The following is a 27,667-nucleotide window of genomic DNA, read 5'->3' on the forward strand; positions in this document are numbered from 1 at the left end:
ATAGAAAACAGTTATACTAACTGTACGTTTGAAATTAAACTACACGTATTTGAATTGGTAAATTTCGTGGTACAATTGGAAAATTAGACCCTTGTTTTTGAAACTTGATAAAGATTTCTCACCATTATGTGCTTAAGATTTTACTTGTAAACCCAAGATTTCAAAGTACTTTTGAGCCTTTCTGCTCTAATTATCAGTGTTCCTAAGTTTTGTCCTCTTTGTTTTGGGGGATTTTTAGCAATCTGTTTTTACGTATTATTTCTTTGCCAACTTTTTCTTTCAGTCTCTTTATTTGGGCTTGCCTAAAACAGGAAAAACACGAGTGTTGCCCCTGGCATGTTGTCTGTACAAACTGTCTTACTAGTTCTTTCGCTCTAGTAAGAACACAATACCATCAGATGTTGATTATAGAGTGTATTGTTTTTAGATTGAAAATATTGATGAACAAAAGTGTTTCTCATGTCATGAGTTATAAGCGAGTGACTGGAAGGGTGTCGTGTTAAATAATCTGTTCTTATCCCAGCAGGTTACTTACGGAGATGGTATTTAACAGTGTTACCTTCACATCACAAAACAATGTTTTTCTTTTGATAAAATGTTTTGCCTTGCAGACACTTGCAGCCAAAACATCTGTTGTACTTGTGCCAAGTCTAAATCAGCGGCTCTTGGAACATTTTGAGAACAAATTAATGCTGTCCAGCAAGACTCACATGAAATAATAAAAAGTGAATAAAGAACTAGGATTCAAAATGCTGCTTGTGGATAGTGAACTTTGAAAATTGAGAGACCTCAAATACCTTGCCACTTAAGTTGCTAAAATAATGCTTTTTGTTTTAAATATCGTTTGTCAGCTGGGCTACTGTTGGCTTTTCCTAGGCAAAGAACTATCAGTGTTTCTGTGTGTGCGTATTTCCTTTGTTAAGTACTCCCTGCCGTTTTGGATGAATACTGACTCATATCATGTTTATCATTTATTGACTTTATCGTGTATTTATTCTAGTTAATGTAAAAACAAAGTAATGCCTGTATTTATTACTCAGTTCATTTCTTTTAGTAGTTTTCTTGGATTTAATATAAAAGGTGGAAAGGAAAATAAGATATTTAGGCCAAATTAATTTTAAGTTTACAGGTAATTTTGCTTTTAGGTGTCTTCACAGGGACAAACAATAAGAACAAATTATTTATGTAAATCCAGGTATCATATTTAAAGTAGAATCCAAGAACTGGAATAGAAATAAAAGGAGTATTTTTCAGGTTTTGGTAGTGTTTGGTTATAAATAGCTCTTTATTTCAGTAGAGTTGCAGAAGTGAGTGATTATATAAAGATATGGTTCAAACTAATAGAACTTTAAGTATTTCTGGAGTCAATAGTAGAAGAATAAAATTTTTTGAAATCAGTGCTTCATGCTTTAAAAAAGACAGAGGAGCAATCACATACTCTCCTTCTGTAGGACTTAGAAAGCTATGTTACACAAAGAAATTACTGTACTGTTCTAGGTTATTGATAATGACTGTGTGAATAAAAGTATTTGTAATACATACAATTTATAATGGAATCCAACAGGAACAGATTATACCATTCTCTCGGCCCGGTGACAAGAGTGGCACGAAATGGCTATCGAAGCCACGTGAAGGCCAGCAGGTACAATTCCCCTGCACTCAGGGGTCACAGAACTCCCCTCTGGTGTTGGTGATCGGCTTACATGGGTGTGGTCTCACGTTACTTCTGTTCTTTCTCAACTAATTGGTTTAAAAACTAAACAAAGCGCCCATGTAACTTTCTTTCCAAGATTTAATCTAGAGATAAATTTGAACTGTTCTTTCTGATCCACAGAGCTAATTGCTAGAACTTGCATCTTTATGTCACATTTTAAAAATAATTCCAAATCAGTAGCTTTGCACAGGTCTTTCTAATCTTGCTGATTATTGGGTGAGCAGTACAAAAATGTGCTTATTATTCAAAGGCTGCAGTTGAAGCGTTCACTTTGCTAATAAGTCTACATTCAATTTGTCTTTTTTAAGAATTTTTCAGATTAACTGCAGGTTCTGAATTTAGATAAGTCTGTTTTATTAAATAATATTTGTGTGTTTAAACTCATGTTCATTCGGTTTTTCATCTAGCTAAATCTGTTCTGTTTCTGCATTATCTTAGCTACAGAAAAAGATGAGGATGGTAGATTGACTGGGGGCTGGAGGTTAACTATAGTGGATAATCAACCAAAACATAATACAAGAAGATAGCAAACTTTAGAAGTGGACTTTATGTCAGTTTAATGGTGTCTAGTCTCCTTGTGTGTATACCTCCCCGAATGTAAGTAGCTCCACCTCGAAATTTCTAGTGGTTTTTAGGTTTTTAAGTCACTTTGAAGACACCTAAATAATCAAAAAGGGAAAAACTGGCAAACTTCAGGTTTTTTCACTCTTGTAGGAATTCTGCAGCACATGTCAAATCACCAGACAAATGACAGATTTTTTTTTAATCTGTGTGTATATTTTAATTGACTCATGTAGAAATTGTTCTTGTTTTAAATATACAACCTTAAATGAGTTGGGGAAAGATGTTTAAATGTTTGATTATTTTGTGATGGTTTTCTTCAGATACAAGAAAAAGAAATCTTGAGTTTTGGAGTTATTCCTTTCTTGGACAGCTTTTGGGTTATAATCACTTATTTGCATTGATGACATTTAAGTGTCATTAAATTTTATTGCAGAAAGTCAGTTTTTAAAAATATGTTGTTAATTGCCTCTATTATTTTCACCTATTTTAGAATTAAGCATGGGTGTTCTTTTTCTTTTTTCCTTTTTTGAGCCTCTGCTATTTTTATTTAGAGTTTCATATGCTTAAATACTTTTAACAAATAGAATCCTCATCTCTTCTACCAGGACTTAAGTTTCTAATGGGGAATAAAAGGTTTCAGCAACGATGCAGTATGACATGTTAAGAAGAAAATTAATTCAGTCTTTACTAAAGTGAAATGCTGTATTCTTTCTAAATTATACTTGTTCAAATATGTAATAAAATGTGTGTTTTTAACCATCTGCTGCCTTTAATAACCTCCTGATTAACTTTGTGACAGCTTATAAATTTCAGATCAGTAAACCCTCATAATTGTCAGTCTTTCTCATTCTGAATCAAGTAACAATTTTAAAATAAGAATAATTATATTTTATTTAAGTACTTGATACTTACTATAGACAAAAGTGCTTATATATTCTTCTCTTCATTTCGTTGTTATAGTTCTGCAGAATCAGAAGATTTGGCAGTACATTTATATCCAGGAGCTGTCACTATTCAAGGAGTTCTCAGGAGGAAAACTTTGTTAAAAGAAGGCAAAAAGCCTACAGTAAGAATTTATTATATTGTATTTTAATCCACCTCTAAAAATAAGCAAATGTATAGGACCCTAGGAAATATGAAGACAATTGAAATAAAAATACACTCAAAATAATTTAAAGTACACATATGCCTCATAATGTTATTTAAAGTGTTAATATACCTGTCATGTAGATTTCATTTAAGTCGAACAAGGGCTTAAATCAAGATGCTCCTGATACAGTCCTTCTTTTTGATCCCTAATACAGATCTTGCACAAAACCATTTCTTAGAGATACACTTCTTGGAAGTGTATCCTGTTGAGAAGTATTTTAGTAGTAAGTTTAGGAGAAATCGAAAATAGAATGAGTGACAGCCCTAAAAAATGGAATTCAATTTGTTTTGTCAGTCCTAAGTTTATTTAAATCTCTGTAATGCAGTTTTGTTTTCCTACATAAAATAGGATGCAGATTCTAAATGTCCTCCAACCATAATTTTATATATATATATATATATATATATATATATATATTTTTTTTTTTTTTTTTTTTAAAGCTTAGTGGAACAAAGCTTTTCAGTTATCGCACAGGCGTCTGCTCTTCCCCAACAGCAGCAAGGTAGTTTGATTACTAAAGAAAGGAGTTTTTTGTTTTTTTTTTTTTTTTTCTTTTCTCAAACAATATATTAATTTATCTGATTTGGAGTTAAAACTTTGACATATATCCGCACTTAAAGTTTTTGAAGTTATGAGGGATTCTTAAATTATAAAAATGGTTTACATCTAAGGAATCCGATTTTGCTGCTTATATTACGGTAAACCTCAGGCACAGTCAGTCAAGAAGTGACACTAGGCCAGCTAGTGAACTCAGAGCGGCTCGTAGGCACTGCCTCCCCTGTTGTGTGCAGATGCTAGAAACAGCTGCAGGCAAGTGCCTGCCTCGGGGAGATTATGTTCTGATGAAGAGAAATAGAAAATAAGCCCTTCCGGCAAGGGGATGAGACGGAGAGTGATAGGGTGAGGAGAGATGTCACCGTAGCAGGGCATCTGAGCTGGGATCTGAGTGAGGAAGGTGAGTTAGCCATGTGAGGATGTCGAGTTCAGGGGACAGAAGGCCTTATGGTGGAAGCATTGAAGGTGGGGGAGGCGGAGGAGATGAAGTCAGAGAAGGGCTGGGGTTCCTTGATGGTGGGTTAGATGTGATGTATGAGAGAAGAGGGGGAGTGAAGGTGACATCTGGGTATGGGGCTGAGCTGGGTGAGCGTCAGGGACATTTTCTGAAACAGGGGAAGTTTTTTTGAGAGGGGCCAGCTAAGTCTTGGCCAAGTTCAGTTTGATAGACTTACTAGACACTTAAGTGGAGGTGTCAGTTTGGCTCTTTAAAGACTGCCGTTCAAAAGTTCAGCAGAGAGGTGGTGGCCAGAGAGAGATTTGGGAGTGATTAGCAAACAGATGGTATTTGAAGTGTGAGGCTGGGTAGGATAGATTATCTGTGAAGGAAGTGTAGCCAGGGAAGAAGAGAGGGCTGGGGGTAGAACTCCAGCATTTAAGGGTCAGCTGGCAGAAGAGTGTGGAGGAAAAGTGAGGGCCTTGTTATCACAGAAGCTTAGCAGCTGTGTCAGGTGCTGCGAAGGGGCTGATTATGATAAGAACAGACGCCTTGGTACATGTCGGTGGTCAGTGGCCTTGACCACGGCAGCCCAGATAAAAGCAATTTGAGGAGAAAATGGGCAAAACAGAGGTAGAGGCAGGGTTTAGAGACAGCCTCATGAGAAGCTTTGCTGTGAAAAGGAACGAAGAACTGGATGGTGTCTGACATGTGAGGAGATGGGCAAAAGGGGGATCTGTAAAGGTGAGGGTACTGTTGGTGTAATGGTAGAGGGAGAGAAACTGAGATGCAGTGGAGAGAGGAGTAAATGACAAAAGCAAATTGGACAGAGAGTAGAAATGTAAAGCACGAGGAGAGCTGAGTTCCTCCTTCGGTGGAGGGAGGTTTAACTCTCCTGTTGCAGCAGAAAGGATGTGGGTCTCAAATAGGTAGTTAGATGGAATTGGTCTGGGAGGTAGTCCTCACCAGATTTCATCTGTTTTCCTAGGAAGTATGCAGTGGTGTCATTCAGGGGTAGAGTATTAGAATTTTAAAAAGAGAGTGTGAAATAGTTATCTCCAGAGAGAGAGGGTACCCTTGATTGGGTAAAACTGAAGGACTGTGAATTTCCATTTGAGGTCTTTGGTCATCATTTTGTCAGTTGGCACAACGATGTGATTTCTCCAGCAATATTCACCTACTGTGAAATGATACCAAGTCATCCGAAGGTTAGACTTAACTAGGGTTGGGGTCTTATCAGGAGAGAGGGGCAGTGAACGTACTTGGAAGGGAATGGATTTGTGGCCAGACCTCACAGTGTGAGCTAAATGTGAAGAAAGGGGAAGGCGGATCTGGGATGGGTAGGTGGCAGTGATGCTAGATGATAAAAAGTGAATGAATGTACTAGTAGAATATATTAAGCAGACCTGACAAGAATATTTGAGATGAAGATTTCAGCAGTGATGCAACGCTGAGGCCAAGCTCAGATGGTGGCAGTGAAGTGAAGTTAAAGCACTTTGGGCTGAGGACGCAGAGTGACTGAGGGCTAGTAGCATTTGAGTGGTAGTTTCATGTGTTTGTCCTCTCCAGGTAGCATCTTGGACAAAGTATTGGGCAGCTTTGTGTGGGACACAGCTTTTCTACTATGCTGCCAAGTCTCTAAAGGCTACAGAAAGGAAACATGTAAGTATTCCTGTTCTAAATTGTTAGCATGGGGGACTGCCAAGATGGCAGAGTAGAAGGACGCATGGCTCATCCTCTCCCACGAATACACCAAAAATTACAACTACAGACCCATCAATTCACACAAAACACCTACTGAACCTTGGCAGAAGATCTCTTTGAAATACAAGAAGACGCCTCACAAAAATGAGTAGGAGGGGAGAAAAAGTAAATTGTTAGCGTAGTTTCACAGCCTCTTCATGGTTGTGAAGAAAGTAGTCCTAACAGGATGCAGGGGTTTGTTTGTTTGTTTTTTACATATTCTAGTCCAGAAGTTCTTACGCTCCTTCCTGGTATGAGTACTGTAGTGCAATTATTTTTATTTAGTAAGACCATTCCGAGGAAGGTCTTGGAATAACTTCCATATTTGGAAGTTCCTTTTTTGAATGCTGCTTTTCCATTGCTAATGTGAAAAGTGCACATTACAAGTATCTATTTTGGCGTCCAAGCCCTCCCAACCTGGGTTTTTTGTTCAGAAAATGGTTGAAAACTATTGCCTTGGAGTCTTGGTTCCTAACCTATAAAATGTGAAAAATTAGGACCAACACCTGCAGTTCTTTCCACCTCAGTCACTGATTGATTGACTTTCCCCAGCAGTGAAGAGGACTAGTCGTTACTAAGGTTACTATGGTCTCCTTGTGCTTAAGCCTCGAAATGCTCTTTTCTCCAAATGTAGACCTTCCTGTAAGTCTTCTTTTGCATGCTGTTTTGTTTAAATCTAATCATGAGGAGACATTCAAATCCACATTGTGGGACATTCTACAAGACAATGGCTTGGATTCTTAAGACCAAAATTTGGCAGATGGAGTTGGGTAGGGGGCTCGGAGGACTGATGTAGATTAAGAGAAGCTAAAGGGTCTTAACGCCAAATGCACTGTGTGTACCTTGGTTTAATCTTGGACATAATTTTTTTTAAGCTGTAAAGGTCATAATTGGGACAATCAAATTTTTCATATGGGCTGTATGATTGTGTCTGTTAAACTTCTTAGATATGATACACTGTGGTTATATAGGAATATATCCTTAGGAGATAACATGTTGAAGTAAGTAGGGTTCAGTGTCATGATGTCTGCAATTTATATTTAAATGTTCAGAGAGATCAAGCAAATGCAAAATGTGGGTGATCATTGTAGCATTCTTTAAATTTTTCTTAAGTTTGAACCTTTTCAAAATTAAAAGCTGGAGGAGGAAAAAAATCACTAATGAATATATATACCTGTTTGTACATGTAAATAAATTCCAGGGGAGGAAATCTGGCAGCCTTACACACTTACATTTTATTACTTCCTTAAGTATGAGATTTTTGCCTGTGAGGAGCAGAGCAGGCTTGGGAAGAGAGGAGGGGGACTATGGTTTTGTTATGTCTATAATTTTGAATCAAGTTTTAAAATGGAAACATGAACTGTAAAAATATTTTTAATGGAAGCGTATTCATTGTAAAAAGAATTTTGTAGATCTATTTGAACCTATGTCTGCATAGTAATGAGTGAATACTGTTTGATGAGTTCAGTATTAAAAACCAAGACTGCACCTGAAAAAGAAATCTGTCCCATAAAGACCTTCCACAACTCAGTAAGAATGAAACAGCAGTAGAAAAATGGAATAGGGAGATAAATAGAAGGTGAGATATAAACGGCTAATAAACATAAAGATGGTGAACCTCACTGGTTGTCAAAAATGCAGACCAAAGAAGATGCCCCTTTTTTTGCCGTTAGGCTGAAATTTTAAAGATTACTAATGTAGCATTGGCCATGATGTAGGTAAACATAGTCTTATCATCTGCAGTTGGCAGAAATTTAAATTGGTACTGTTTTTGTGGAGGGCATTCCTAGTCAGTATTTAACTTAATAATAACCAGTGAGATCTTTTTCTGAAAATCTGTCCCGTGGAAATCCTTGAACAAGTGTATGAAGATATCTATAGAAAAATACTCCTGTAATATTTATAATGTCAGAAATCTGCAAACACTCAAAATACTTAGCATTCAGGAAATACTTACTAATAGGTAAAAACCACAAGTCAGAATTTAAATATACCTCCATTAGTAGCTAAAAACAAACAGCAACCAAAAAGTCCTTGGTGTGATGCATAGAGATCCAGAGGGCTACGCCTCAGAGGATGTTGAGTTCTGGGGAGTGGATGAGATTCAGCTGGTGGTAAAGGACATTTGCACTCTGTGAAGGGGCTTATGTTGCTTGAGTTCCCCCCTTTTTTTTTTTTCTCAATTGAAAAAAAGAAGCAATTGATGCAGAGGTTTTTAGGGTTAGGAAAAGAATATTAGAAAATCGTGCTGTCTACTCTGACATGAACTATAAACTGTCAAATCAGCAGTTCTGTGGTATTGCTAATTTCATTCTTCGTAGTATTAAAACTTCCTAATTCCTGTAGCTTTCATTTTTGTAGTACCCATGTTGTTGTAAATAATATGATGTGTTCATTCTTTAACCCTTTCTTTAAAATTATAAAACATATACATACAGAAGATATGTAGTATACATGTACATTTTAAAGAATAATAAATAAGATGAACGTCTATATAACTCTTCACCCAGCGTAAGAAAACAGAGCAGCATAATGACCAGAACTGTCCCGAGTCTTCCCAGCAGCATCCTCTTCCTTCCTTATCAGCCGTACCCACAGCCCATCACTGTCCTAAATTTCAGCCTCATCATTGCTCTGTTTTTATTTAGAATTTTACCCTGTGTCCCATGTTGTTTCACTTCACCTGAATGGATTCACGTACATCGTTTTAAGCACTCTCTTTTTTGCCCTGATACATTGTTGTTGAGATTCAGCACTGTTGATACCTATGGCTGTCCTGTGTTCCTTTTCACAGTTGAATAGTCTTCCATTTTATGAATCTGCCATAATGTGTTCATCGTTCTCCTGATGGATCTTTGGGTGCTTCCCGGGTTTTTGCTTTATCTAACAAGGCTACTATGAATACTTTTGTGCATTTGTTCTCTAGGTTACATACCTAGGAGTGCAACTGTTCACCCTTCCAACAAAGTGCCAAATTTATTCACACCCTCCCCAGTAGCATAACGAGTCTTCTCATCATTCCACATCCTTACCCACTTGTATTGTCAAGCTTTCTAATTTTGGCTAATCTGCTAAGTATGAAATGTTACCTCATGATTTTAATGTATATACCCCTAATTACTTAATGAGTTTGAAGGTATTTTTCATGTTTATAGGTCACTTATGTTTCTTCTTTAAAATACCTGGATAAATGTTTTCCCTATTGGATGGTGTCTTTTCTTGCTAATTAGGAAAAGTTCTTTATATATTCTGGATACTAATCTATTAGCAGTTATGTGTTACAGATATCTTCTTCCAGTTCGATTTGTTTTTTTCACTCTCTTTGTGGTGTCTTTAAAGAATAGTTCTTAATTTTAAAGTAATAAAATTTATCTTTTCGTTTATGCTTAATACATTCTGTGTCATGTTTTAAAATTTTTTCTCTAACCTGAGATGATCAGGATATTCTCCTAATAGATTTAAAGTTTTGCAGTTTGCTTTAAAATCGTTGATCCACCTGGAGTCAGACAGGTGTGTGTGAGAGATGTGGTATGAGTAGGCATTCATTTGGATTCTCCTGCATGGATGATTAATTTTCCCAGCACCATTTATTCATTCTTCCTTCTTCCTTCACCAGTCTGCAGAGCCCACTCTTGTTGTATGAGTTTGCATCTATAGGCATAGATTGCTTTCTAGACTTCCGTTGCCCCCTCAGTCTGTCCTTGTCCCAGTAGCTCATGGTCTCAATTACTGTAGATTTACAAGTCTTGATGGTAGCAGGGCAAGTCCTGCCTAATTCTTCTTCAGGAGTGTCTTGGCTATTTCTGGTCCTTTGCTCTTACATATAAATTTTAGAGTCAGCTTCTCAAGTTCCACATAAAACCTTACTGGAATTTTTATTGAAATGACACCGAATCTGTAGATCATTGTAGGGAGAACTGACATCTTTACAACACTGAACCCTTTTCCTCATCTCATGGTATTTCTCTTTGATTTAGTTCTTCTTGAATGTCTTTAAACTGTTACACTTTCCTGTATGTCTTCTGTTAACATATATTCCTAGGTACCTTTCTTATAAGTGACTTTTAGATTTCTAATGTATAAACTTGCAGTTGACTCTTACATTGATCATCCTTGCTAATCTTTCTTATTGACTGGTGGATTTTCTGTGTAGAGAATATCCTCTGTAAGTAACGGCAGTTTTATTTCTTCTTTACCTTTATACCTTTTATTTCTTTTTTGTTGTCCTGTTGGGCTGCCTACGTCCTCCAATGCAGTGTCCGGTGGAAGTAGCCGTGATGGGCATCCTTGTCATGAAACTGATTTGGAAATGTTTTTTGCATTTTACCCCTAAGTAGGTGTTGCAGCGTGTTGGTTTGGTTTTTGTTTTCTTTTTTCCCGCTTTGTCTGTTCAGGTTTTGTATGGCATTTTTTGTTGTTCGTTTGATAGACACTCTTTTTGAATTGGGAAATTCCCTTCCATTCCTAGTCTACCACAAATATGCATTATATTTTAGCAAATGCTTTCATTTTACATCAACTGGGTTGGTCAGATTTTTTTTAATCTGCTAATATGGTGATTTACTCTAATAATTTTTCTAAAGTTGAAGCTTGCTTTCTTGAAATAAACCCAGCTTAGTTGATTAGTTGATTTCATTAACCAGCCTCATATTCCTAGGGTAAATCCAGTTTGGTCATCACTTACCAGTTTTTTTATACACTGCTACGTTCAGTTTGCCAATATTTTATTTTATATTTTTTCATTTATGTTCATGAGTACAATTAACCTAAATTTCCTGTTGTTCTATAAAGCCCTTTTTTATTACTAAAATGTAACTTTATTTAAAAAAGAATAACTAGAAAAGTAACAAGTATGCTAAGAACCTTTTTTGAGAAATACAAGTAAGAATATATTCCTAAGAATTGTGATGACACTGCTGATTTATTAAATTATCAGTTTTATCAGTTTAAGGTAACACCCCTATTACATTATCCACCCTAAATGTATACAATGTTATATGTCAGTTATATTCAGTAAAGCTGGGAGGAGGGAGGATAACACCTCTATTAAAATGCAAATGTGTTTCCTGTAAGGAAGGGATGAGGTGTAGCACGGTAACAGAAAAAATAACATAGACAAACTTACCATATCCACTAACAGATCATGGTCTTCGGGAATGGACATTAGGACAGTTAGCTTTTGATGAGGAGTGGAAGCTGATAAAGACACGGGAAGTTGGAGACTATCTAAAGAGAGCATGCCTAGATGGAATTTAGTAGTAAAAGGCCCCGAGCAGACCTGACCAGCAAGAAATCTCATCTCTCACTAGGAGAAACTGAAAATATGCTAACACTTAATTTTTACTTAGGATGAGCCATTAATTTTGTGTTTCCATGATCTTTTTATCTCTCAGTTCAAATCAACATCAAATAAGAACGTATCTGTAGTAGGATGGATGGTGATGATGGCTGATGACCCGGAACATCCAGATCTCTTCTTGTTGACTGACTCTGAGAAAGGTGAGTCATTAAAGTAACTAGGGTTTTTAAGGCAGTGCATATACACAGCTTTGGGTAAGCCAAAGTTCAGTTTAACTGGAATGCTTGACTGCAGGGCATTGTTTGTGTAGTTTTATCTGTTGGGAACTATTTCTATCACATCATATATAGTAATGACAGCAATATTTTTAGATATCAATATCTGTTAGTTGCTTATTAAATATATTTCTTTGCTATGTGGTCATAAGCTTGAAATTGAAAACCCAGATTATCCCTAGAGAGCTACTAACCAGGAGGGGAAGGAGGGAATTTGAGAATCTGTAGACCACTGTTACTTTTAAAATCTCAGATTTCCCATATATGCAGTACCTCTTCATTTATACCCTGAAGTAAATTGTTACACTTAAGTTCTGAATGTGGCAGAAATTTTCCTTTAAGTGATTTTTTATTCCATTACTTTAAATTAAATGAATTGGTTATTAGACTCAAATTGCTCATTTTCCAAATAAGTATAATTTTAATACTTTGCTTACAGTATATAGAGACATTTATGAATGAAATTATTTCTGTTGGCCATAGGAGTTTCAAAGTGGATGAGAGAAGTTGGAGGGTGGGCTGTGTAGATCAGATCATACCTCCTGACCCAGCTTGTGCCTATAGTTGAGACCACCTCAGTAGTCATCAGAACAGATCCCTAAGTGATTGCAGGTCTTCCTTCATGACATATGCCAGCTATTGATAAGCACCTCAGAGGAAGCCAGAGAGGAGATTCTTTTGCATCTGCCCAGAATCTTCACTTGAGCAACTCACTACTGAAATGATATTATATTACCATCTATTGACTGCAGAATTATACTTTGACCTCTGTTTATTTAGAATGTATTTTATATCAATATTCTGCTTTTAGGATATTGTGATATTTTAAGTAAAAACTTAAGTAAGCAAATATCCAGAAAAAAGTTAGTACAGAAAAAATGTAGCAAAATGTTATGTTTTGAGATGAAATAGATTGATTTACAGAGTAAGAACTTCCTACTCAATGTTCTGAATTCAAAACCCTAGCATCCACCTTGCCAATCCCAAAGGCATTCACTGTTTATAAAAGTACATTTTAAAAGGAGATTATTTTCATGGGGCTTAGTTAACAAATTCTTTGTTTCCTTCGATTCCTTAGTGTGCTTGATAGAACTATTTCAGAGTAGCCAAGGATTTTATGAAGTCTAGATGGACAGTCTTCTCCAGGGAGGGAGAGAGTGGATGAATGGCAGCTGTGGCCAGCTCGCCAGAAATGCCTGCTGTCTGGATTGGTCTGATGTTTGCCTCTGGGCTCAACAAGCAAAACAGTGTTATTTGAATAATTAAAAATTTGGTGAAGAAGAGTGTTGCTTCTGAAAGTGAAAAGTCTTTGATTGTTAAAATCTCAAAGAGCTGTATAATGCCTACATATGGATCAGACTCTTGAGCCATTGAATGTGGTCAGAAAGGAAGGTGGAGAATTCAGTAAGAACTGGGAAATAAAGAGAACTCAGGTCAGTGAGAAAAGGGAACTAAGCTCAACTTAGGGCAACCTGTTCTGCATGAGTCCTTTCTTCTTTTCTCAGCTTATTACCGTGATACGTGTAAGCATATAAAAGACCCTTATTATGTGTCAGTTTTGAATTAGAGTCAGCATGAGGTCTAAATACATACAGCACAAATGAATTTCTAATTTTCAAAAACAGAAAAAGGTGCCTCCTTAGATTTTCACATAAGCCCTCACTAGACCTGGACACTTCTGTAATAATTTTGACAAATGCAACTAAAAACTAAAAGCATAGGTTATATTGATGTTAGCTGATTAATTCTTTATCACATTAAATAGCTCATGTTTAAGTGTTAACCGTGTTAAAGCATTTTAGCCTATAAAAACTTAATATAGATCATCTAAGTCGTGTTGAGAACTGATAATTTGCACTTCTCCACACAGAGAAATTTAGAGAAGCCAGATGGTTATTTTATTTAGATATACTTTAAAGAGCATTTAAGGAGTCAAATAAAATACTTCTCTTCCCATTCATAAACAGCAAAACAATGACTTTCTGAATAACTGGTAGCATGTGAACGTAGCATAGAGAACTCTTCTTTTGTATTGGAAAAATCAGGTGTTAGAGAAGTCGAATTCTGAAGCTGAGAACGCTCATCGATTTTTTGTTTGTTTTGGTGGGGGGAGTGATTAGGTTGGTTTGTTTGTTTATGTTGATGGAGGTACTGGGCATTGAACCCAGGACCTTGTGCATGCTAAACATGCGCTCTACCACTTGAGCTATGCCCTCCCTCACTCGTCAATTTTTGTTTCCCCCTTGTTTTTGATGATTTTAGGAAATTCATACAAGTTTCAAGCTGGCAATAGGATGAATGCAATGCTGTGGTTTAAGCATCTGAGTGCAGCCTGCCAAAGTAACAAACAACAGGTAAGCATTTTTCCTAATCCTCAGAATAGTCCGTAAATTGGGAATATATTTAAGAGTTCCAAAGAGAAATAAGTAGGCTAATTTTCTGAATGAAGTAGAAAAACAGTATTGTTTATATTCTTTTTCTTGTTGGTCAGAGTCAACAAGACTTGAAGTCCACGTTTTTGTGAGGGAGATGGACAATAAACAAATAAACAAATAACAGAATTTCAAATAGGGAAAACTATATGTAGATAGGACACCAAAAGCACAAGTACCAAAAGGAAAAAAATCAATAAATTGGATTTCATCAAAAAAAAAAAACTATGTGAAGGAAACAAAATAGAATTATGTGATGTAGAGTGATGGGAGTAGGGACAACTTTAAGTGAGGAAGAAAATTCCTCGAAGAGATGACAGTGTCATGGATGACAAGAAGAAACGGCCATGTGAGGATAAGGGGGAACAGAGTTCTGGTGGAGGGAACAGAAAGTGCAGACACCCTAAAGGTGGAACGAGCTTGCGGTGCTCAAAATAAGGGCATGTGGACCATGTGGGTACAATGCAGTGAGAGGCAAGGGAGTGTAGCTCTAAAGGGGTAAAACTGAGATGGTACTTTAACAACAATTCTGATTCATCTTTATTTGTTCTGTTGACAATTTTATGTGGGTTCCTATGGTTGCAGTGAAAACCAAAACCACTTGGGGTTTTTTGTTTGTTTTTATTTTCTGAAACAAAGATGGTCTAACTCAAAGACTTTCAGCTGCAAAGGGGAATGAATCCATAAGGCTGTTTTCCCCAAACACTGTTGCAGATTTAAACTTGAACCATGAATTGGTAGGACAGATATGAAATAAACATAACTGCAGTTATAGAAGTTTCTAGATATTTTTAGGCCAGTTTTTAGTTGAATATATTTGAAAATTTTATTGCCTTAAGGTACTGAAATACAGAAGTATACAGTAAGTGATATCAGTAGCTAATTTTTGATGATATACTATGAAAGTTTATAAAGCTTTTAAACATATTTTTCACCCTCTGCTATCAGGACCTAAGTTATTGCCTTTTTTTTTTTTTTTAAATCAAAAAGAAGAAACTAGGGGTCAGAGATACTAAATGACCTACACAGGATCAAATAAACAAAAAATGGTGGACCCGAGACACAAACTCTGTCTTCCTCCTAAAGATCCATTCTTCGTAAATATTGTTGGAATGGGCCTTGTTCTCTGATAATTTTTATTTCAAATATATATGAAAGACTAATAGCAATACTTGGTACCATTTTTAGCAACATCCCTTAAGGACATGAAATACTATAGAGTAATAGTTACTTTTTTACTCTTGACAAGTTTTGACTGGGACAGAATGAAGGAAACAGACCTTCTTTTGCCTAGACTAAGCTTTTCAGGACTCAGCTCCATGCTGTACATTTTCTTTAATGTAGCTTAAAGTATTGGGTCATTTTTTTTTTTCAGTCTCAGATTTGAAGATGAATCTAGACAATGTATGCATACCAGCAAAGAGGTTTAGTTTCTTTTACTGTATTAGTGGACCTTCCCACTGAACAAGTCAACTAGATGTGTATAAATGGGGTTTTTTTAATTTGTTTGTTTCTATATTTGGAAGAATCAGAGAAATAGCAAATGTATAAATAGCTGTGAAATTTGAAAGCTTTTAGTAAAAGACTCTAATTCAAATACAGCACCTTAAACCATATTCATGCAACTTAGGAGGAAATGAAAATTTTACTTTATTTAAATAGGGGTATCTTATACCCAGACCTGAGAATTTATACTTTAATTTAAGCACTTGAACATTTGTAGTGTATTAAATTTATAATCAGTTATGATTATATTGTCATAATTTTTCATTCAGAAGCTGATATATGTAAGAGATTAATTTTTTATTTTTAGTATCCTATGTCTTCAGAAAAAGGGTTGCTAAAGTGTGAGAACTAAGCTCTTTTAAAAGATGGAGAAATGACCACTGATGGATGAATATGTCTAACAGCACAACTTTGGAAAACTGGAAGTAAAAGTTAAAGGGCATTTTTTTTTAACATGGTGAAGTCCTCTTTAGTCCTTGACTACAGGACTCATCAACTAATTTTTAAAAACAAAATATATTCATATTTCTAAGAATTATCGTTGAATTTCGGACTTTAATTTGTTCCAATCTGTAGGCAGCAAACTATTGTATAACCTGTGGTTTCTTCAGTCACAGAATGTCAGATCACAGTTTATCTAACGATGAGTTTTACTCCTTTATACTTACTTTCATGATGAGTTCTTAGTAATGTTTATTATAAAATTACCTGTGCTGGGTTTTAAAATTTTTATGTAGGAATTCACTTTAATACACAGAATGAGAAAATAAATGATGACAAGCATGTTTGTCTGGAATCGCACCCTAATAGGACCATACTTTTTTCTCATTCATTTACTCCCTCAGTGAACATCTCCTGAGCCCCCTGTGTTAGATGAGAAAGATATTGTCTCTGCCCTTTTTCCTGTCTGGATTTCACTTTAGGGAAGGGAATATTAACTCATCTCAGTGATTTTCTCTCAGAAATGTTCTAGCATATTTTTACTCATTATTCATAAACGATTACAATACCTTCTATCAAATTTTTTAGAAAGATGATCTGGGTGAGGAAGATTTTAATATTCCGGCTTACTTAAAATGACAAGGGGAGGTAAGAAATAGTACTTTGAAGAACACCTTTTAAATACTGTCAGTTTGTAATGCTTATATTTTTTAGGTTCCTACAAACTTGATGACTTTTGAGTAAAAGCCTGAGAAAGAACAAGGCCAACCGTTACCCTGAGTGAAAGTGAGGCCCTGACTGTAGAGCGCCAGCTGTAAACCAGTCCAGTGCCAGGAGGAGCCGGAGGTTCCGTCTCAGCCTCTCGCGTTCTGAACCAAAAAAGCACTAATTTCAGGGAATGAAGTGAGATATTCCCAGAGAACAAATTGGAGTTGCAAAACAAACTGCCATGGACCATGCTTCTTATCTCTGAACTGACCTGTGGAAACCACTGCCTTAAAAGAATGAAAGGAAAACCAACATGAAACACCAAATAGTGTGTGTGAATCTTCTGGCGGTGCTGTGCTTGGAATAGATCGTAGCTCATTTGCATTTCTTTTAACTTTGTACTAATTTTGGAGGGGGGAATCGCCTTTTTTAAACACACTTTAGAAGGAAAAACATACTTCTTATGGGTTACATCAGGAGCTGGTTTTGAACTGAGGTGGAAAGTTAACTCCAACTGAATAGGGTTCTACCAGCAGCCTCCTCGGGAGGCCTGTGGGAGCCTCCACGAGCCTGCAGCCTCACTCCCTTTCTCACAGCAAGAGTGTAGGAATTAGAAGCGTTAATAATGTGAGTTGTTGGGGTTTGTTTGGGATTTGGGGAGGGGGGGTGTATTTTGTTTTGAATAGGGGGAGATTTTTTTTAAACACTAAACTTCTGAAATTTAGTACTGTATGAGGAACATTATTTCCTGCATTAGGTATAAAGGTTGAATGTTCATATGCCAGACTTTTTTTTCAGGTGGGCTCCAGAAAACATGGTTGTTTTTAACTGAGTTTAAAGCTTAGCCTTCTACATGAATTTGTTGTTGGACCACAGATCTGCTTCGTAGAGAACTGTAATCCCAACCTGAACTTTTCTAAGAAGATTTTACAATAACTAACTACATTTTCAAGTTAGTCAGATTGTCTCATCTGCCACTCACGGGTGATGCTTGTCATCAAGGGTGGTGTGTTGCTATTTTGTCAAAATATTTTCTTTTACAGTGTTTAATGTGCACAATGCCAGGTTTTTTTTTATTATTATTGATTTTCATTATTTTTTGTTCAACATGAGATTCAGGATCACATTTGTTTAAAAGAGATCCTACATATGTTTGTATGCATGTACGTATTTTATTATAAGGCATACAGAATAAATTTCAAAGGGAGAAAGGTCAAAGATTGAGATCCTGGAAATTTTAAGTATCAAAACTAAATGTGTTCCTTCTTGCACAACTTTCCTTTATTACAAACATTTTTCTGAAAACTGTAGGTCCTACCATGAAACCATATTTTGTCAGTAGTTGATCAAGCAGTTTTGTGAGAGCTCTTCTATGCAATAATGCATTTAACTTCCAAAATAAATGTGGAGTTAAAAACAAAATTTGAAGGTGAAATGCCTTAGAATTTGAACAAAAAAAATGGCACTTGAACAAAGATTCTGTATTGGATGTTATAAACTCAGGAGGCATCCATCGTGAATGTTGGCCATGGCCCAGAGTAAGAAATGTTTTTTTGACTGACAACTTCTGGTAGACTTCTGTTACCAGTGGGCCTCATGTAAAATTTCTCAGATTTGTATCCTTAGAGAATTTTATACTTTTTTTGTCATATGTATTTTACCCATGAGTCCATGAAACTTAAATAGAAAATACTGCTTATTAGAATAGTTAGCTAAAAATCTGTCTATTGGGAAGTAGAAGAGCTTTCTCTCAGTGCTAAGTGTTTTAATTTAGTTTTCTGTTTGGAAAGGATTTAAAGAGTTCATATATTTTTCTCACGTAGCACAGTTAGAAATACCGTTATTCCTGGTTTTGTGGGAAGTGACATGAGCTGGCGAGGGCAGCGTGAGCCTGTGCCAGTGACTCGGGCTGCGGGCCTCCCAGCCCGGCCCGCGCTCTAGGGCGCCCCCTGCGCAGCCAGCCTAGCAGTGTTTCTCCGTACACCTTGCACAGCTGACTTTTGTTTCGCATTTTTTTTTAATTTTCTTAATTTGTTTATTTCTCTTCAGAAATAAGTGTTTTTTTTTAACAGTGTATGTGCTTTTTTAAAAATATTGTGGATAAGAACCCTGTGGATTTTTTATTATTTTGTCTGTTTGTCATAAATAAGCTACCGTAGATAAGTTGCAGGCTAACGGTGTCCGTGGAGATGCGCAGCTAGACGTCAGAGCCTGACAGCACAGTTTGCCAAAGAGAGAGCTCAGCTGGGAGATGTGTTTGATGTTTCCAGCGCTAAACGTGAGGATGCTTGCACAGAGTGAGACTGGTGTTCAGGTTCGGTGAATAGTCCGTATGTGGATTGTGGCCTCTGACTGACTGAAACTCTTGCCCGTGCACCAGAAGTCACCATTGTTTTTCTGTCTTCAGATTTGTCCCTTCAAAAATTGCTCATTGCTTTTGAAGATTACTTTAGCATTTGAAGCGAAGAGACCAGTGAGAGAAGTGAATTGAAATTGTGGATTTTACTCATGGTGATCTATCATTCACCAAATGATACCTAATAATAATTCAAGCAAAAATAAATGGTACCAAAATATATTAACTATTTAAGTAGTTTATTCGTGGGAAAGTGAAATTTTTCTCCTCTTATTAGGCCTACCCCTTAAAAAATTAGTAAATTAGTAACTCAAAAGCTTGAAACTTCTGTCATTACTAAGCTCATTTATTTCTCCGAGTGAAAAAGAACTCATTGGACATTCCATTATAATTTAAGTTTAAGCTGGTTTTTGATGAGCATAATGGTTGTGTTACCAGCCTAGTGTAGCAGTAGATTACCAGCCCAAACACAGTTTGAGGCACGTCTCATTTAATAGTTGATTTGAACATGAAAACTTATTTTTCACGCAGAAGTAACTTGACAGGTTTTAAAATATAACTATATAACGACCTTCAGGAGCACTGTTTTTGGTTTTCTGCCCCCTCTGTGTTTGAACTCTGCTTATTTTTTTCAGAGGCATCTTTTTTACTGTTACCTTCAAACTGTTGAGAATTTTTAAAACTGATCATACGCACCTTCCTATTACATTTTCTTCACTGTGTATATATTATTTGTGTAAACATTACAGAAAGGGATCCAACAATTCGAGTTTGAGTATTTGTTTCTCCCCAGGCATGTGCTTCAGTGACAGATGTTCTCCTGTGTGGAAAAGGCCACGAGACTGGCACTGCCTTCTGTGTGGACTGTCTTGGTACTGAGTCTGTCTGTAGGTCAAGAACTAGGGTGTTTGTAGCTGCAAAGTTATACTAATGGCTTTACTCCTCTCCTAGAAGATTTATAAAGCTGCCCAAGGTGCACTGTTATAGAAGGAAAAAATGTTTACAGTCTGCAGTGTATACACTCTATATATTAGTTGAAACCAGGGCCCTCTGAGAGCAGCCTGACCTGTTGCTCTCTTGGGGTTACTAGAATTTACCTGGCCAAATAATTTGAGCAGAAGTCTTTTTTTTTTTTTTTTAAGGTTAAATCTGTAAGCTATATATGCCTTTACTACTGAAAACAAAACTATAGGACATCATATTAATTAGAAATCAATAATAGTAGATTTAATCCATTAACTTTTTAAAAGAATATATCCACCACTGATTTCCTTCCTGTTTTTTGAGGCACATTTCTGTACAGTGAGTTTTTAAACCACCATTTTATCTTTTGCAAAACAAGGGGTACCAGTGTTGCTTAACAGAAGATAATCTTCAATTTTAAAAAATCCTCTGCTTCAAAGCCTGTTGACATAGTTGGATCCCTTCTTGAAAATGAAGATGAATTCGACGGTGTCCCAGTGGAACAGATGGTACTGTTACTGCATGACTAGGTGATGCCAGGCAGGTGGTGAGGCTTGTCTGACCTCTTCAGTGACCTTTTAGGGTTTGCTTTCATTTTCTCTCCTCTTTTGTAGTATTTCTTTCAAACATAGTAAATGTATGATTTTACAGCTGGAGTGGTATTCTGGTTTTTTTCTAACATTGTTATTTAATCACCTTGATGATAATTATTTTCCCATGTGAAGTCAACCTTTTCAAAATGATTTAAGTATTTTTGGTTTTGCTCCCTTAAAAATGGCTTGTGTCTAAAGATGACTATTTTTTTTTTCTGTTTAGAGGATTCTAATGAAAGAGATCTGTGCATTCAAACTATTGGGCTTTTTGAAAGTAGTTTCATTACATCAGTATCTCAAGTAGTGTGGGGAAAATTTGGTTAGTGCCTTATCGATTTGAAGACCAATTTTAGGGCATTGAGCACAACAGTCATTTGCCCTCTTACTCCTCCTGTTTCAGGAGTGTGTGCTATCCCTCTCGCCACCAGCTTAGCCTTTCTCACAGCAAGTCTGAGAACATGTGTACAGATAACTCTAGGTCGTTGTTGCAGATCAGCTTGGTTTTGAGTCTTTTTAGGCAAGCTCTGTCCCTGCTCCTCTCCTTCCAGGATAGATTAAAAATAAACCCACCCAAATCGGCTTTCAGATGAGCATTCATCAGAACAACTTTGAAGAGCATCCATCCAGCTGAGTTTATTTTTATTTTGTGTTACTGAAATTGTTTTGAACATAGATTTAATTATAAATCCATTTTAGAAAATCCCTGAAAGAATATGATACAGCCAGAAATATTTGTTTGGGTTTTATTAATGCTACTGAAATCCTGAAATGAGCATCCCCTTTGGCCAGAAATGAGATTTAGTTCGGTTCATTTTTGTATTTAAATAAGACTCAGAACAAACAAGCAGTCACTTAGCCTACCCGTTATTGTTTACTTAAAAATATTACAGCAGGAAAGTGAAAACAACTCTAAAATACAAAGTAAAGAGAAGTTAAGGGACTAAGCTAGCTTTCTCAGTAAAAACACAGCTTGGATGTGTTTCGCTTCTCCGAGATTGCTGCAGGCTCCGGAGCTAGTGTCGTTCAGCTGAGCCAGGACACTGTTTTCACATTTTTTAAAGGGCTAGTATGTTCCAGAATAAGCAAGTAGATGTAGTCTTTAAAGACAAATAAAGGGTTACCTGGTCCTTGAGGGTTATTAGTAGAATTTAAATTTTTATTCTAGTCATTTGGACTGCAAAGTAGTGATGAGATTAAAGGAACACATAGAGTCCTTTGGGATTGAACTTTTTTTAATAGACAAGCAGAAAATGTCATAATTAGCTGTGCTTTAGATACCAGGTAACAAATCTTCATTTTCCCCTGAAGGTATCACCTATTAACAACTGTTCGCAGAGACAGTCCAATAATCATTGACTTACTAGGTCTGACAGAGTAGCTGATAAGAAGTCACCAGACTCTTGAGGGTTTCTACACCTTGACGCATCCATTGTCTTACTGCCGACTGGAATGTGTATGTGTGGGGAGGGGGGCGGGGAACTCCTTCACAGCGTAATCTAAAGGAGATGAAAAGCATCTGTGGGGGTAAATACCCAGTGATGACGATATACAGGAAAACGCAAGCCATTTTTACTCTCCTTTATCCCGGTTAACCTGAGGTACTAAGGATGCAACACTCGTTTTGCACTATGACCTCCTGGAGTGATGTGCAGCTCGATTCCTCTCTCACTTTTTGTTTCTGTTTAATACGCAAATGTGAGTGTGAGATCTTCAGTGTGTTTGCATAAGCTAACTTAAAATGAATTTAAGTACAGTTTTCTGAAATATTTCTATTGGAATAAATTACTTAAAAACATAGGTTGTCTGGGGATAATTTGTTTTCATATTTACACTTTTATCATTAACTTTTAAATAAATTCTCCAACTTGATTTTTTTTTCCCCTTTCTAAACTAGTCGACAGGGTTTCTGTTGGTACAGGGAAGCTTCTGTCTGCATGAACTTCAGCTGCTCTTCTCTGTGCCAGAACAAAGATGTGCCCAGCCTGCTGACAGGTGGGACCGTGGGGAATGGAGGTCAAGGGTATTATTTCCAACCGTATCTCCCACTCCGAGTATATGACATGATGTGACCATTCCCCAGAGGCCCTTTTTGCTAATGCTGTATTTTATGGAGTCTAAAACATGATGCTTTTTCACATCTTATCATTTCTGAGAACAGAATCCATCTTCCAGCCTATGGAGCCTTAACTCAGAAGAACAGAGAAAGACCTGTATTGAGTCTCCTGTACGTCGTGGGCTAGGGTGCTGGTTTTGCCCTAAGAAGCTTGAGAAACCTCCAGACAGGGTTGAATGCCCAGTGTCTGGACAGACCATAACTCAATTTTCAACAATTTTCTCTGCTTTTTGGTAGCCTCTGAAATTTTTCACTGTCCCTGTACTGAAAGCAAAAGAGAGTGACCGTTCTCTGATGGAGTCAGCCTGTGTTTACCTCGCACGGCACCCTCTTTGTCTCACATCCGTTCTCATGAATGCGTGCTGAGTTTCTGAGTTGCCCTTTCTGCTTCCTTGGTCGTTTGTCCCTGAGCCAGCACCATGTTGTCTTCATTGCTGTATGGCTGTGCGAGTCTTGACGTCTGGTGAGGTAGTTACATCATTCCTCAAATTTGCCTTTGCTGTCCTTCACTCTTTCATCCTCCCTATGAATTCTAGGATCAGTGTGTCAAGTCCAGTGAAAACCCTGTTGGTATTTTTATTGGAATGTCTTTGACTTTATAGATTAATATGAGAATAACAGTTTGAAAAGTTTATTTCATCTCTGAGCACGAACTATCTCTCCATTTATTTAGGGTTTCCAATGTCTCTCAATAATGTTTTGCAGTTTTCTCCCTACTGGTTCCGTCCATCTTTTGTTGGTTTATTCCTAGGGAAACTAGTTTTAGTTTCTACCGTGAATTACTTGTGTATAGGAGTGCTGTTGGTTTTTGTGAATACTTGACATCCTGCAGTCTTACTGAAACCCCTCATCTAGTTCTGATGGTTTGTCCAGTATGATTCTGTTGTCATATTAGCTGCAAATAAGGTGATTGATTGGGAGAAAATATTTGGAGTTAATAAAACAAAGGATTCATGTCAAGAATATACAAGGAATTTTTGCAAATTAATGCAAAAATTTATTCCATAGAAGAATGTGCTAAAGGATATGAGTAGACAGTTTACAGAAGGAAGCCTATGTGGGTAATTTATGAAAAGGTGCACAATCTCCCTAGTAGAGAAATCATCAGAGAGCTGTCCCATTGTATCTGTCAAACTGGTGAGGCCGTGCCAGAGACCCTCTGGGCAACATTAGGGAAATCGGGTTTGTGCAGAGAGCAAAAGAATTAAGAATTCCAACACAGGATCACTCACTAGCTGCCTGATCCTGAGCAGGTGACTTTACCTTCTTTCTCAAGTTCCTCATCTTTAAAATGTACACGAAGACAAGCCCACCTCCCAGAGTGGTGAGGCTAAACTTAGCTCATGCAGAGCGGGGCCAGCGCTGGGAAGGGCCGTCGTGGTGAGTTGGTGGTTGTTACCCTGTAGCCTGCCAGCTCGGCTCTTGGAGTCAGGTACGAGGAGTGGGGTTAGAGGTGGAGGGGAAATTTTAAATAATACAAGAGAGGTGTCTGTGCATAGTTAAGTCACAGTGAACTGAGAAATGTCTTCTTGTACACCAAGTAAAGAAATAAGCCAGGTATAGTCATCACAGACAACCGGCAAGTCGAGAAAAACGTGGAGAAAAGCCTCTTAAAAAAGAACCCCCGTTTATTATTGTTGATTATTAAGACCAGCATTTCACCCACCTGGTGCTACTTTATGACGATGACTTCTGAACACCACCCCAAACCGCCTAAGTCAGAATATGAGGACAATGCCTGGTGCAGGCTAAAATTTGAATTCCATTTGGGCTGATTTGCTCACAGCCCAAGCTCAACTAAAAGTAACAATTACTGAATTTATTGTGCTGTTGCCTAGCTGTCAAAGCCAACTTGTTCATCCAGTTTAGGTTCAGAACCTGTTAGCATCTATATGAAGCCGTCGTGGAAGAAAAAACAAAAAAAAAAAAACTATTTTATTGCCAGAAACTATTCTGAGATTTTAATGTGAAAACATGAATCTTTTCGATTAGATGTGGAAGAAAAACCTGGAGATTCACTGTGAGTTTCTTACATCATAAGCAATAAAGTTCAATCAATGAACACCTACTGACCACAAAGTTCTGTGGTAGCTCTGTTTTATGACCGTATGCAATCTCAATCATGTTTTAACAAATCTTAACAACCACACAAATACAAGATAAGAATTTCTATGTTGAAAGAGCTAAATGATAGACTTCGGGGCATGGTCACATCTCCCTGGATCTTCAGGATAGACAACCTACAAAAAAGTCCAGAGTATGGCCTGGTGCAATTTGAATTGAGACTTTTGATTCTAGCGTAACTTGCTGGGACACAGCTAATTGTGCTGTACGCCTCGTTGCAAATCAAGATAACTCACCACGCTTGGGTAACAAATTTTATGTGATTCCTCAGATTTACTGAATTAAAACTGATTCCTCTCCTAAAGGAAGACCCATGTCTGGTTTCATGTTTTTCCTTCTTTAAGAAGAGGCTTATGTTCTGTTTTCCTATTGGTTAAAATCGCCCATGGACGCCCTTTGTTCTTGGAGCTTACTGCTGGCAGGAGGGCCTCTGCGCTTAAGGGACCTTCACAGGGGGCCGTCCTACCTCTGATGGTGGCCTGACGCAGTTCAGGCTTAATCTACCTACTCCCTCTATCCGAGCTCAGAAAGGGGAAAGGACAGTGAAGGGAACATATCAGATGATGAAAGTGTTTCAGAACATAGTGAGCTGTGTGTTTTGACCCAGTAAAGAGGACTTCTCATTGTAACACCCACAGCAATGAGAAACCATCAATATATACTTGTTCCCAAAGGAGGTAATGAGCTTTTCAGCCTAATTTAAATCATGGGCGTGGGATGTGTCCAATAGCATCTCACTGAAATCATCTCTCTCCTTTATACTTCTGGTTTCACAGCTTAACCTCTCATGTTAGCCTTTTTTTCCCCCTACGTTTTTCATCACTGTGTCTCACTTTTGGATACCTACTTAATCATTCACAGTATAATTGTCTCCCTTCATATTTATTTAGATCAGTGGTTCCCAACGTTGGCTGCAATTCAGAATCATCCAAGGAACTTTTAAAAATTTTCGAAGCCTGGGCCGCATACCAGACCGGTTACATAAGCGTGGGTTTGGGGGGAGGGGCCGTAGGATCCAGGCATTATTTTTCTAAAGCGCCTCAGATGACATGACTGTGTAGCCAGGGTTAGTATTTAGATTGTTGGTCTCTGAAACAATACAGAGGCTTTAGATCAAAGGGCATCAGACTCCCCTGGAGGGCTTGTTAAGCCTTAGATTTCTGGGTCCCACCCCCTAGAGGTTCTGATTCAGCAGGTCTGGAGTGGGACCCAAAAATGAACATATTTAACACGGTCCCAGGTGATGCTGACGCTGCTGATTTGCAGCCCACACTTAAAGAACCACTGGAAATTAGGGATTGAATTGGAAAGGGAAGGTCGGAGGATTGATCCATCCTCAATGCACACTAAGCTGTGCGTTTGCAGCTGCATCCCCGTGCATGTGATGGATGCAGTGCCATCGGTACTGGCTGGTGGGGGAGGAGGGCACGAAAAGAGAAGACAGCACTCTGAGGAAGCTTGTGGTGGGAGGAGGCAGAGCCTGTGGCTGGGCAGCAGCAAGGTTCCCAGCAGGAGTGGAGAGGCAGAGCAGCGGCTGAGGAGCCTTCTCTCTCCTTTGATCTCTGGCTGCTGGCCCATCCTCCCTGCAGCTCAGTGCTGACCTCGGCAACATTGGAGCAATAACAGTGTTTTGACTGCTTGCAACAATGTATTTACTCAAAGCAGTTATTTCAGAACATCCATGATCCCCTTTTCCTCCCTCTAACAACAAAATTAAATATTTTGAAGCAGCAGGAAGGAAACTGTTCTGCATTTGAAAGCCTTCGTTTGGGAGGGTTGTTTGCTCCAATGCACCATAGTCCCCACCACTTCCGGTAATTTCTGGGCAGATTTTTCTCTGCTCATCTCTTTGCCAAGCTAGGTGTTGTGATGTGATACCTAGAACTGAAGCTCCCATTTTATGACCAAGAAGGAAGCTGGCCTGGAAGCAAAGCTATCTCCAAGAGCAGAAGGAAAGATGGAAAGAACCGAGGTCCTTAATGATTTCCTTGTGCTGCTGAAATAACCCGACCCTGGGAGGGTCCAACTTCTGGACTTCTTACGTATAATAATAGCCTCTTTTCCTTAGAAGAAAAGAGGAAAAAAAGAAGAGAGAAGATTAAAAAGGAAATAGAGAAAGGAGGAAAGGGAGGGAAGAGAAAGGAAAAACAAGATGGGATAGAAAGAAGAAAAAGTGAGGAGGAAGGGGGAAAGGCAGGCCCACCTTTAAGACCTCTTTGCGCTGGTAAGGAATGATGGAGCTGCAAAAAATCTTTAATGGAGAAATCTCTTACAAGATTTCTGCTTGTGCTCCCCAGTTTATTAATTTTTGAAAGTACAACCAGGTGGTATTAACAGTCTCAAAGTAAAGGGGAGAAACTTCCTTCTGTGTTTGGGGGGGTTTTTTTGTTTGTTTTTGGTTTTGTTTTTTAATTAAAAGGGAAAAAGTGTGCCTGCACTGGCTGCAAAGGTCTGGAGACTGGCCTGCAGGGATCCGGGGTCGGGGGACCCCTGGGGGGCCATGTCAGCCCCGGCTCTGCTCGAGAGGGAACGTCCTGTTCCTTCACTTGGGTAAACCGGACCCGGGCCCCTGCTGGTTCTTAAGTCAAGGAGCAGCCCAGCCGCCTCCGCCTCCTCGCGGGGTCGGTGCAGTGCCAGTAGGAGACCCTCGGCTCCCCCAGGGCCCTGCCCTCCCCTCGCTGACGGCCCCAGCTTC

At 37.9% G+C, this 27,667-nt stretch overlaps 1 protein-coding gene across 5 annotated transcripts in view; it reads left to right on the plus strand.

The window, feature by feature from the left end:
• RALGPS2 (Ral GEF with PH domain and SH3 binding motif 2) overlaps positions 1–24,796 on the plus strand; it is a 137,993-nt gene extending 113,197 nt beyond the window's left edge. For 4 of the 5 annotated variants that reach the window (XM_031435693.2, XM_064478036.1, XM_064478037.1 and 1 more), the window contains 6 exons: positions 1,565–1,642; positions 3,239–3,344; positions 5,989–6,081; positions 11,556–11,661; positions 13,999–14,090; positions 16,830–24,796. In XM_031435693.2, coding sequence (XP_031291553.1) covers positions 1,565–1,642; positions 3,239–3,344; positions 5,989–6,081; positions 11,556–11,661; positions 13,999–14,090; positions 16,830–16,859 — 505 coding nt within the window. In that variant the 3' untranslated portion in view covers positions 16,860–24,796. The remainder of the gene's footprint in view (positions 1–1,564; positions 1,643–3,238; positions 3,345–5,988; positions 6,082–11,555; positions 11,662–13,998; positions 14,091–16,829) is intronic. The other variant, XM_031435694.2, reaches the window with a different exon arrangement.
• The last annotated feature ends 2,871 nt before the right edge of the window (positions 24,797–27,667 follow it).

Source organism: Camelus dromedarius, chromosome 23 (genome assembly GCF_036321535.1).
Source record: "Camelus dromedarius isolate mCamDro1 chromosome 23, mCamDro1.pat, whole genome shotgun sequence".
Taxonomy (NCBI): Eukaryota; Metazoa; Chordata; class Mammalia; order Artiodactyla; family Camelidae; genus Camelus; species Camelus dromedarius.